The 13,236-nt window shown below is 42.4% G+C and overlaps 1 protein-coding gene across 1 annotated transcript in view; it reads right to left on the bottom strand.

Annotated features, from left to right (window-relative positions):
• Positions 1 to 807, bottom strand: part of SNX3 (sorting nexin 3) — a 43,771-nt gene extending 42,964 nt beyond the window's left edge. Inside the window, exon 1 of the mRNA XM_082856032.1 lies at positions 507 to 807. Coding sequence (XP_082712158.1) covers positions 507 to 668 — 162 coding nt within the window. The 5' untranslated portion in view covers positions 669 to 807. The remainder of the gene's footprint in view (positions 1 to 506) is intronic.
• Between the last annotated feature and the right edge of the window lie 12,429 nt (positions 808 to 13,236).

The following is a 13,236-nucleotide window of genomic DNA, read 5'->3' as shown; positions in this document are numbered from 1 at the left end:
GAACTCCCATGAGGTTCTGTTCAGAAAAGCGTACAACCTAGGTGAGTTTGGTAGCTTGGGAAGGGCCTGAAGCAATCAGCTTGGCTTGGCCACCTAGGAGAAAAGTATCCAGGAAAAGAAAACCGGAAATACTTCAACTTTGCGCAAACCCCCTTTCTCAGTCACAGCTAGCTCCCTTCTCGATGAAGGGCTGTGTTCTCGAAAGATCTACCCCTTTCCAACTCAGATGTCATTCCCAGATCAGCTGCTTGAGGGGCAAGCGGCGCTCAACCCACGCCCTCTTCTTCGAGTACCTTCTTCAAGTGCCAGCGCTGGGCTCAGCTCACTCTGCCGCCCCCATCCAAACCCTACACGAAGAAGGGCCCTGGCCCACGACCCCGCCCGTGGACAGCCGGGAGCCCCGGCCTAGACGGCCTTGGCCGTTTGAGGGTTTGCGCTCCAGGGTCGGCTGGGGGCACCAGGGACCGCAGGAGGGGTCTCTCCGTAGGGGAGTAAGACGGCCTCACCTTGACCCTGATTTCGTAGGTGGTGAACCGGCCCCGGCCGACTCCCACTGTCTGCGGGTTGCTCACATCGATCTCGAGGAAGTTGCTGGGAGGCCCGTAGGCGTCATTCAGGTTCTGCGGCTTGGTGATCAGCCGCCGGGTGTCCGCCACGGTCTCCGCCATTTCGCTGCTGCAGCCGCCGCCGCCGCCGCCGCCGCGGGCTCCGTCCACCCCCTCGGCGTTCCACCGACCCCGCTGCCGCCGCTGCTGCCCGCCGCGGGGACGCCGGGCTCGCGCGCAGCGGTCGCAGGGCGAACGAGCACGTAGAGTGGGTGTTCACTCCGCACGCGTAGCTCCTCCCCGCGGCCCTCCGGCTTCCGCCTCCTGTCCCCAAGAGGGGAACAGCTGACCCGCCGGAAAGCTGCGTCCCGGGCCGGGAGTCTCAGCGGAAACCGCGGAGCGTGACAGCGCACCAGGCAGAGGAAGAAAAGCGCAGTCAGGTTACTTGTAGGTGCGAACACGTTCCGGCCAGACTACAGCGCCCACAGTGCATCGGGCGAGCGCGCCGCCGCGGGTCTGCGGCGCAGGTGCTGCGGGACCGGGGGTGCGAGGGCGGGCGCTTCCTGTGTTTCTGTGTCCGTTTTGGCCTGGACCAGTGGGGAGAACGCCGGAAACGGTCTTCGCGGTCTTGGGAGCCGCGGGGACAAAAGTTAAAAGGCGAGGTAGGGGAGGTTTGCCCGCAATCCGAACAAAACTGCCTACGCTTAGTGGCAACCTATCCACCGTCTCACTGTAAACCACTGATAAACGCCTTTCTAGGTAACCTTGAATTGATGCCTCAAATGATTTTGATATCAACTTGAGAGTTTCACCGTACATGTGTCTGGCCTGGTAAATTGAACGTGGGAAAGTAGAGTGGAATAAAAACAACGTCGCGAGATCATAACCGTACGGTCGAACCGTTTGGGGAGACTGGTCGGCCCTCTAAAACAAGATAACAGATAATATGGCTGAAACCTGCTTTGACTTTCTGGTGTTTGAGTGGTCTGCAACTTTTTCCCTTCAGTTCCCACAAAGTTCCAGTAAATTAAAAAAAAAAAAAAACGGTAAACGTATTGGTACAGCATTTGAAATGGAACTCAAAAAAGCTTTTATCAGAAATGAAAAAAGACAAAACAGTTAAGTAGATCGCATTTAATCTCCAACAAATGCAGACTTTGAGCATTGAGGTAGAAGGAGGATAGATGTCTATTCCTGCCTGGGGAGTTCTCTCCCTTGGTGTTATAGTCTCACAACTCTTTCTGCGTTTCTTTCTATGTTGAGTTTCAGAAAACCCATTCACTTTAAATAATCTGATCTGTCCCTTAAGCTGAAAAATTGTCTGGATCATTAGCAACCATTCTTAATAAAAATAAGAAAAGTTGGTATTAAAAAAACTTACTTAAACGTGATGTAGATTATTTTCAAGAAAACTCAACGTTCATTCATTAAACAGGTATTTATTGAAGGCCTACTAGGTGTTTTCAACTCTAGATACTAGAGGTAAAAGGGTGAGGAAGACATTGAAATTCCTTGGTTTCATCAGATTAATTGTCTAGTATATGCTTTATCTTGGGGAGACAGATAATAAAGCAATAAATAACATATCTGCCAAAATGATTGGTGCTATAAAGAAAATAAAACTGGAAAATGTGAGAGTGACCCAGACAAGCTCATTAGGGTGGTCAGACAAGTTCTCTCTGAGTATACCTCCCTGTCAAAGAGTAAGAGTAATATCAGAATAAGTACCCAGGCAGGACTCCCTGCTGGGCCTGTTGCAAGAGACCAAGTGGAAACTTGACTGCTGTGATTAGGGCAGTGAGCTCAAAAATGTGTATAAATGACTCTTGGAATTGGAATATATGAGAGCTAAGAGACCAAGAACCGCTGTATTGTGTTGTCATCCACAACCACTGTACAAAGCAATCATGGGATATTCTCTTAGAAAGCTGTCTCATTGGAGGCCACTCAGTGCAGCCTTGGGCAGCAGCAACAATTGCCTGCAGTGGGGAAGCAGCTATAGAAAATAGCAGCACCGTCAAATAGCTAAAGAAGAGCTTCCCAGGATAAACATCAGGAAAAAATCTTTATTTTTCAGGAGATACGATTGTATTCCTAGAAAAATCAATAAAGAAGAAGCCACTAGAATAAGCTACTAGAATTAACAAGAGAATTTAGTGACCAAGTGAAAGTAAAGAACTTAATTTATAATTTTCCTCTGTCTAGGCAATGTCTAGTTAGACTGGAGATGGAAAAAATACCCTATTCACATCAGTGACCAAAAGTTAAAAAAAAAAAATACATAGGAAGACACAGGATCTATAAGAACAAAATTATGAAATTTTATTAAAGGATATAAACCAAAACCTAAATAAAAAAGACTCCATGTTCCTGAATAGGAGGACTTAATATCAGAAAAATATCACTTCATCTAAAATTAATAATGCAGAGGCTTCCCTGGTGGTGCAGTGGTTAAGAGTCCACCTGCCAATGCAGGGGACACGGGTTTGATCCATGGTTGGGGAGGATCCCACATACCAGGGAGGAACTAGGCCCGTGCGCCACAGCTACTGAGCCTGCACACCTAGATCCCAAGCTCCGCAACGAGAAGCCACTGCAATGGGAAGCCTGCGAACTGCAACAAAGAGTAGCCCCTGCTTGCTGCAACTAGAGAAAGCCCGCATGCAGCAACGAAGACCCAACACAGCTGAAAATAAAAATAAATAAATAAAATAACTTAGGAGGTTCCTTAAAAAACTAAAAAGAATTACCATATGACCCAGTAATCCCACTACTGGGCATATACCCAGAGAAAACCATAATTCAAAAAGACGCATGCACCCCAATGTTCATTGCAGCACTATTTACAATAGCCAGGACATGGAAGCAACCTAAATGCCCATCGACAGACAAATGGATAAAGAAGATGTGGTACATATATACAATGGAGTATTACTCAGCCATAAAAAGAAACGAAATTGTGTCATTTGTAGAGACGTGGATGGATCTAGAGACTCTCATGCAGAGTGAAGTAAGTCAGAAAGAGAAAAATATCATATATTAACACATATATGTGGAACCTAGAAAAATGGTACAGATGAACCAGTTTGCAGGGCAGAAATCAAGACACAGATGTAGAGAACAAACGTATGGACACCAAGCGGGGAAAGTGACGGGGGTGGTGGTGGTGGTGGTGGATGAATTGGGAGATTGGGATTGGCATGTATACACTGATGTGTATAAAATGGATGACTAATAACCTGCTGTATAAAAAAATTAATTAAAAAAGTTTTTATCAGCATTCCTGATTGTTTATGTATACGTCTGTTCCCTCTGACTTCTCTGAACCAATTGTAACATCTTATTCTCTCATTAATGATTTGATAAAATGTTTGACACATAAAAAATAAATAAAATTAATAATGCAAATATAATCAGAATCCCACTGTGATTGGTTTTAACCTCCTCTCTGCCTTGGGTGCATTGGGTAGTACTGGACAAGATTTTTTTAAAGTTCGTATGTTGGAGATTAGCCAAGAAGATTATGAAAGTGAAAAAAATCAAAGTGGGATTTGCTTTACCAAATGTTAAAACTCACCGCAAAGCTAACTATAAACAAGAGTATGGGGAATTCCCTGGCGGTCCAGTGGTCAGGACTCTGCACTTTCACTGCCGAGGGCCTGCGTTGGATCCCTGGTCGGGTAATCAAGATCCCACAAGCCGCGCAGCATGGCCAGAAAAAAACAAACAAAACGAGTATGGTTTGGGCTCTCTATAAAATAGATTGCAGAACAGGTCCTAACAATAAACATGATATACAACAAGGGGAGCATTTCAATTAATTGGGGAAATGTTGCTGACACAGTTGAGTGTCTAGGGAATAGGGAGACCACATAGCTAGTCCCCTGCATTATACCATGGAAAAATTCCAGATAGAATTTATTTATTTTTGTTGCGGTTTTTTTGGCTGCACCACATGGCTTGTGGGATCTTAGTTCCCAACCAGGGATTGAATCCAGGCCCTCAGCAGTGAGAGCACAGAGTCCCAACCACTGGACCATCAGGGAATTCCAAGATAGAATTGAAAAAAAAAAATTTTTTTTAAAGATGTTGGGGGTAGGAGTTTATTAATTAATTAATTTATTTTTGCTGTGTTGGGTCTTTGTTTCTGTGTGAGGGCTTTCTCTAGTTGTGGCAAGTGGGGGCCACTCTTCATTGCGGTGCGTAGGCCTCTCACTATCGCGGCCTCTCTTGTTGTAGAGCACAGGCTCCAGACGTGCAGGCTCAGTAGCTGTGGCTCATGGGCCCAGCTGCTCTGTGGCATGCGGGATCCTCCCAGACCAGGGCTCGAACCCGTGTCCCCTGCATTAGCAGGCAGATTCTCAACCACTGCACCACCAGGGAAGCCCTGAAATATATATTTTTTTTAATGTTTAGAGAAAATTTAGGAGAAAAATTGTATAACCTTGAGTAAAAAAAGTGCTTCCTAAGCAATATGGGAAACAAGCTATAAAGAAAATGTCATTTAAGTACATAAATTTTTAATAAAAATTACATATCAAAAGGCATTATTTTTTAAAAAATTGGGGGAAGTATATCTGTAACACGTAAGATAGTGAACGGCTAATATTCCTAATATAAAAAGAACTCCCATAAATTGATAAGAAAAAGACAATCCCATAGAAAAATGAGCAAAGAATATGGATAGGTACAATTTTACATGTTTTTCAGATAATGAATTTGTCACATCCTCCTAACAACGCTATAGGTGGGTGCCATTACTGTCTCCATTTTACACATGGGGAAACTGAGGCAGAAAGGCAAAATAACAAGTACAAAATGGCAAAACTAGCTCCAGAATTTATATACATAACCAATATTTCATGCTGCCTCTTAGGAAAGGAAATTCAAATGGACAATAAGTGGGAAAAATATGCTCAACCTCACTAATCAAATAAATGTATCAATACATTAAAGCAAATATGAAATACTGTTTTCTATCATATTGGCAAAAATAAAAAAGAACAGAAACATACAGTGTTAGGGAGACTGTAAGGAAACAGGCAATTTGCTCATATTTATCAAAATTAAAAATATTCAGGACACTTTGATCCCAAAATCCAGCTTTTGCTTCAAGAGACCATAGTACTTAAGGATGTAAGTCCAAGGATGTTTATTGCAGCTTTATTTGTAGTGGCAAAAACTGAAAACAGCCTGAATTAGAAATGCTTGAATTATAGTGTATTCAAACTAAGGGAAATTATATAATATTTTACGTAATTTATATGTAATATATAAATTATATACTAGAGCAAATGAAATAATTCTATTTTTTTTAAGTTTATTTATTTATTTTTGGCTGTATTAGGTCTTCGTTGCTGCATAGGCGTTCTCTAGTTGTAGTGAGTGGGGGCTACTCTTTTTTTTATTTTGGGAGGGCTACTCTTCGTCTTGGTGCATGGGCTTTTCATTGTTGTGACTTCTCTTGTTGCGGAGCACGGGCTCTAGGCGCGTGGGTTTCAGTAGCTGTGGCTCACGGGCTCTAGAGCACAGACTTAGTAGTTGTGGTGCACAGGCTTAGTTGCTCCGCGGCACGTGGGATCTTCTCGGACCAGGGCTTGAACCCGTGTCCTCCACATTAGCAGGAGGATTCTTAACTAATGTGCCACCAGGGAAGTCCCTATTTTTATGTCTTAAGATGTTAGAATATATCTAGTTTTAGTTATTAGAATTAGAAGAGGAATATCCATGATGTTTTGGTAAGTAAGGATCAAAGAATAATTTGTGCAGTATGATCCCATTTGGGTAAACAAACAAAACCCTGTCATTGTATGTGTGTACTTTTATATGTGCATATTTTTGTAGCAAAGGATATACACCAAACTGTTAACACTGGTAACACAAGGGTGGCAACTGAAGTGGGTGGTGGGGACGAGAAGATACAACCATATTGTAACCATGGGCTAAGATGATAGAAAACTATAACCAATTTTATGTTTTCCTAATGGTTCAATTCTAGAAAAATAATTTGTCAATGTGCCTGAATTACTGTGGACACCTTGAGAGTTGTGTTCCTTGAGTAGTATATTAGATTATCACAGCTAGGTAGTTCTAGTCATTAAGATCATCCATTCCTCTTTATTCAGAGATCACTGAACAGTTGGCTGATAGTAATTTCATTTTCTATGAGGACTTTTTAAACATTTTTTAAAATTGAAATATAGTTGATTTACAATGTTGTGTTAGTTTCAGGTGTTCAGCAAAGTGATTCAGTTATATATTACATATGTGTATATGTATATTCTTTTTCAGATTCTTTTCCATTATAGGTTATTATAAGATATTGAATGTAGTTCCCTGTGCTATATAGTAAATCCTTGTTGTTTATCTATTTTATATATAGTAGTGTGTATCTGTTAAAACTGTTATTTATCCCTCTCACCTGCTCTTTCCCCTTTGGTAACCATAAATTTGTTTTCTGTGTATGTGAGTCTGTTTCTGTTTCATAAGTAAGTTCATTTGTATAATTTTTTTTTTAGATTCCACATATAAGTGATATCATGTGGCATTTGTCTTTCTCTGTCTGACTTCACTTAATATGATAATCTCTAGTTCTATCTATGTTGCTGCAAATGACAATATTTCTTTCTTTCCATTCATCTGTTGTTGGACACTTAGATTGCTTCCGTGCCTTGGCTATTGTAAATAATGTTGCTATGAACATTGGGGTGTGTGTATCTTTTCAAGTTAGAGTTTTCATCTTTTCCTGATAAATACCCAGGAGTGGGATTGCTGGATCATATGGTAACTCTATTTTTAATTTCTAAAGGTACCTCCATACTGTTCTCCATAGTGGCTGCACCAGTTTACATTCCCACCAACAGTGTAGAAGGGTTCCCTTTTCTCCATACTCTGTCCAGCATTTATTTGTAGACTTTTTGATGATGGTCAGTCATTCTGACTGTGTGAGGTGATACCTTATTGTAGTTTTGACTTGCATTTCTCTAATGATTAGTGATATTGAATGTCTTTCCATGTACTTGTTGGCCATCTGGATGTCTTCTTAGGAGGAAGGTCTATTTAGGTCTTCTGCCCAGTTTTTTGATTGGGTTGTTTGCTTTTTGATATTGAGCTGTACGAGCTGTTTGTATATTTTGGAAATTAAACCCTTGTCTCTTGCATTGTTTGCGGATATTTTCTCCCATTGTGTAGGTTGTCTTTTTGTTTTGTTTATGGTTTCCTCTGCTGTGCAAAAAGCTTGTAAGTTTGATTAGATCCTGTTTGTTTATTTTTGCTTTTATTTCTTTTGCCTTGTGAGACTGATCTAAGAAAGTATTGCTACAGTTTATGTCAGAAAATGTTTTGCCTGTGTTCTCTTCTAGGAGTTTTATGGTGTCGTGTCTTATATTTAAGTCTTTAAGCCATTTTGAGTTTATTTTTGTGTATGCTGTGAGGGTGTGTTCTAACTTCATTGATTTACATGCGGCTTTCCAGCTTCCCCAACACCACTTGCTGGAGAGACTGTCTTTTCTCCACTGTATATTCTTGCCTCCCTTGTTAGAGATTAATTGACCATAGGTGTGTGGGCTTGTTTCTGGCCTCTCTATTCTGTTCCATTGATCCATATGTCTGTTCTTGTGCCAATACTTCTCTGTTTTGATTACTGTAGCTTTGAGGTATTGTTGAAGTCTGAGAGGGTTATGCCTCCAGGTTCTTTCTTTTTCCTCAGGATTGCTTTGGCAATTCTGGGTCTTTTGTGTTCCATATACATTTTAGGATTATTTGTTATGAGGACTTTCTTGTAGGCAAAAGGAGATGCTGCCTTGTGGGACCAGCTAGTTTATATTTTCATTTTAAATTTGTAAATTGAGATTCTGTCTTATCAATCAGTGTCTTGTGAACTTGACTAATGCATCAGTCCCCCAGGCCTAATCACCTCTGAGGAAAATGGTAAAACCAAGTAACTGGACCTCCAGAGTGTCAGACTCTGAAAATGTGACGAACCTAGTGAAGTCCTATAAACTTCTCAAGGGCCAGCCTGGCCACTCTTATATCATTTTTCTAATTCAGAGCTCACACCCTGACCTACCTCTAAACCCCTGCTCCCAGGCTGCTGTGATTTCCTGAAGAAAATCCCAAACTAGCTGGCACCTTTGTAAATTTATGGTTTCCAACCTCAGCTGACCCTTCAACACACCTCAGCATTCCCTTATTTTATCCTCTTGTTGTATTTCACACCCCTCTTCCTTACTCTCAGCATGTAGCCTCACTTCATGCAGTACAAAGCAAAGTAAAACCCACAAAGCTCAGTATCTCCCTCCTCTCCACTGAAGACTACTTACAACATGAGTCACCCTCAGAACCTCTGAGAGCTCAAGGCATGCCCAGGCTACTTCCAGCTTTTGAGAATGCGGGCATTTTCAGATTTGGTATTGAGGAAATTATTTATAAACACTGTGGTTTGTTTGTTAATTTTAAATAAAGCATTTACATGATTCAAAAGTCAAAATGCACTTGAGTATCCATTGATATAGCTGCCTCCAATCCCTGTCTGCAGCCATCTAGTTCCCCTTTCCATTGACAGCCACTGTTACCAGTTTCTTGCTGCGTATCTTTGTATCCTTCCAGAAATATTCTAGCATGTTTACATATATATGTATATATAACAAAAATGGCATCATAGGATACACACTTTTGCACCTTATTTTACTTAACAATGTATCTTGGAGATAGATCCACACTTATACAGCAGCAAAGTATTTCATTACCTGATGTACCATAATTTATTTAACTTGTCCCTGAAGGGGAGCAGAATGTGTGACCCCAAAATATGCCAGTTTGGCATGTGGATTGTCTTGAACGGAGGGCAATCAAGATGCAGCAGACTCAAGAAAAACTTGTACCTCTCTCACCACTACCTAAAAGAACGTAGATAGGGGGCCTGGCCTAGAGAGAGCTATTACCAGAGAGAACTTTTGCCTGAATGACCTATTTCTGTGGCAGGGCAAACATCTAATTACCAAACATCTGTTCCTTGGAAGCCCCAGGCCCCTATCCCATTCCTTAGCTCAGGGTGGTACATAAGCTTCAACTGCCCAACTTGCTCTTTAGTCTCATGCTTCTATTGGACTCCTGTACATACAAAATTAAATTTGTTTCTCTCCCGTTACGTTGTTTTATGTCAATTTGATTATTATCTACCCTAGAAGGGTAGAGGAAAAAATTTTTCTCCACTACATCCCCTACAGACGAATATCTTTGGTGACCTCAGTCTTTCACTATTACAGTGCTGCAGTGAATAACCTTGAATATGCCGTCATTACACACACATGGGATTATATTTGCAGGATAAGCTCCTGTACGGGCATACCTCAGAGATACTATGGGTTCAGTTCCCAACTTCCACAGTAAAGCAAATATCACAAATAAGCAAGTCCACAAATTTTTTCATTTCCCAATGCATACAAAAGTATGTTGCACTACATTGTAGTCTGTTAAGTGTGCTACAGCATTACGTCTCAAAAAACAATGTGCATACCTTAATTAAAAACTAATACTGTTGGGAAAATAGCGCTGATAGACTTGCTCCACTAAGAGTTGCCGCAAACCTTCAGTTTGTAAAATTGCAATATCTGCAAAGCACAGTGAAATTTTCAGCCCCACCCCCTGACTCCTGGGAATGTGGCAGACAGGAGAGGGCAAGGAAGAGCCTTGCGCACCTCCCCCATATTTTGCCCTGGACACCTCTTCCATTTGGCTATTCCTGAGTTGTTATCCTTTATAATAAACTGTTAAACATAAGTAAAGTGTTTTTTTCTGAGTTCTGTGAGTCGAATTATCAAACCTGAGGGGGGAAGGGGGTCATGAGAATCCTCACATTTGTAACCAGCCAGGTAGGAGTGGGTAGCTTAGGCACCCCATTTAAGGCTGGTGTCTGAAGTGGGAGCAGTCTTGTGGGACTGAGTCTTTAACCTGCAGGGTCTGTGCTAAGTCCAGGTATTTAGTGTCAGAATTGAATTGAATTATTGGACGACCAGCTGGGGTTGGAGACTCAGGCTTTGGAGATGACGTTAAGCCCTTCTAGGAGCATATCAGATAGTCTCTATCCTTCCCTTAAAGGTTAAGTTCTCTACTTCCACGGTCATGGAGGGGTCACTGCAGGGTTGCTTCTTGGACTGTCTTAAGAGTTAGGGATCTCGGGGAGGTTAATACGTCCTCACACCGATTTTCCTTGTATATTTGTTCACAGTTTCATTTAAAGAAGAGGCAGAAGACTTCCCTGATGGTCCAGTGGTTAAGACTCCATGCTTCCACTGTAGGGGGCATGGGTTCGATCCCTGGTTGGGGAACTAAGATCCTGAAAAAAAAAGAAAAGAAAAAAAAAAAGAAGAGGCAAGACCTGGAGCCAGCCACTCAGCAAAATAAGCCTGGTAATGTGACTCACTCTCAGAAGACAGGTTAGTGAGCATCTGTTGATCTGTTGTGTTTTAGGCATGCCCTTAGAGGGGTCTTACTCCGTACCCTGAGATCCTTCACAGAGTGTCTCTTCCAGTGCACACTCAATTCTACATTTGGTTACTTTTTTTTGCATGATTTAGTGTCTCTTCTGTATTGGTAAATCAGGCAGTGCCCAGCTGGTTGTATCAACATCGGAACCCCCCTCTCTTGCTTTTATCCAAGTTCTTCTCCACCAGTTATGCCTTTTTCCCTATATCTTCTCATAAGCCTTTGTGGTAGCCGTGAGAATGTGCCTCTCAGATCTCTAGCCTCAGGAAACATAATTAACCTATGGTCTCAGCTGCTGTGCGCTGAAATTCGTTACTGCATTTGCTCTGAGTCCACATATCCCGTGGCTGCCCGCAGCGAAATGCTGAGCACGCCAGCCAATGGCTGAGGACTGCTTAGACATCAGGACTGCTCAGACACTCCTGGGTGAGGAGGGACTCTCCTCGTAGAGATGACATTGGATCCAGTGTCTGGAAGAGTCAAAAGCAGCCATGACAATGAGCAATTTCTGTCCTTGCTCAAGTGGTTGACTTCTGGGGGGATAAAAAAAAACGCCGCAGGATTCCTTTTGAAATTGGAAGCCCCTGACCTCATGCAGAGTGGCTGATTTCAACCATGTAAGGCCAGGCAAGGTTAGTGTAAACCTGAATCAGGGTGAAAATACACAATCCTGAGCTGTGGGAACAGTGGGAACCAGGCATTTGTATTCCTTCTCTCAAGAAAATGGATTATGAACTTTCTAAGTAAAGAACCAACAATGTTATCTAGAGCAGTGTTTCTCAAACATTAATATGCATACAAGTCACCTGGAGAGTGTATAAAACTGCAGATTCTGATCCAGGAGTTCTAGGATGAGACCTGAGATTTTGCATTTCTGACAAGTTCCAGAAAATGCCATCACTGCTGGTCTCCAGACCACACCAAATAGCAAGGATCTAGAGAATCTGAAGAATGCCATATATATTGTATTGATTAGTTGGTGGGGCAGGGAGAGGGTCATTTCCAGAACCAATAGCATCATGTGATCTCCTTAGCTGAACAGATGTGTCTCCCTTAGGACGCTTAGAGCATTCTAGCCATTCATGTGACAAATATGTACTGAGCAGCTACAGTAAACCAAGTGCTGTGCTAGGTGCTAGGGCAGGAGGGAGCATGGAGAGGAGGGAAGGTGGTGAAAAAGATATGGTTTTTGTTTCCAGGATCTTTCAGTGTGGTCATAGGGACACGTCAGTAGAACGTGATGAGAGCCACATAGCCCAGTCTCAAGGGTAGTAGGGAAAGAATTCCAGAAGGAAGCAACAAAACTGAGACATAAAGTTGGTGTTTGACGTGCAAAGTGCCTGTGATTTGGGTGTGCCTGTGTGTGGGAGGTGCATTCCAGAGAAAGAGATAAATACAAAGGCCCAGAGGAAAGCACTGCTGGGGAACTACACATAGTTTAGTACTACTGGAATGAAAGTGCAAAATGACAAGGACTAAGGCCAGAGGGACAAGGCCATGAGGCATTACAGTGTTTGTGGTTCTGACCCTTATCTAAAGACATTCTAAAGGAAACCACTGAATGGGAGTGACTTGATTTTTAGTTTAGAAAGATCACTCTGGCAGAACTAAGATAGCAGCAGTGGGAATGTAGAGAAAAGAATGGACTTGAGAAATAGTTGCCCCTGTTTCTCTAGTTTGACCCAAAGAAGGTACTGCATTAAGCAGCTGAGGACTGCCCAGACTGGAAATCTATGAGATGCCAGGTCGGAAGAGAGTGTCAGGACGCAAACAGCGCCGTAACTCCTACTGGGAGGTGAAAGGCCTGGCAAATCTCTGTGGATTGGTATCAGTGTTCTAGTGAAAGGCCTTAGCCACTAGGATATACACAGGCACACCAGCTTTGATTCCTAGTTGTGTTTGCAAAGGAAGTAAGCTCTCCTAACTATTCGTTTGGGAACATATCTTCGCAGGAGGTGTATTTGGCCAGAACCTGTGGGCTGGTTTCAGTAGAGAGATTGACCAGGCCTGCTGCGACAAGGCTTGATCCACTCAGCTGTTTAATGCTCCCAAATCGATACTTACTTCAACTTGGAGTATGGGCATATTACCACCATGTTTGCCACCCCACAGCACACACTCACACAGGCACCCATGTGCTATTTCTGTTTGTTGTCCTATTGACTAACCAAACTCAGCGTATCTAAAGTCACTCTCATTCCATTTA

This window comes from Leucopleurus acutus (genome assembly GCF_964270905.1).
Source record: "Leucopleurus acutus genome assembly, chromosome: 15".
NCBI classification, from domain to species: Eukaryota; Metazoa; Chordata; class Mammalia; order Artiodactyla; family Delphinidae; genus Leucopleurus; species Leucopleurus acutus.
Note: the sequence above shows the minus strand (reverse complement) of the source record. Positions and strands in the feature narration are given on the sequence as shown.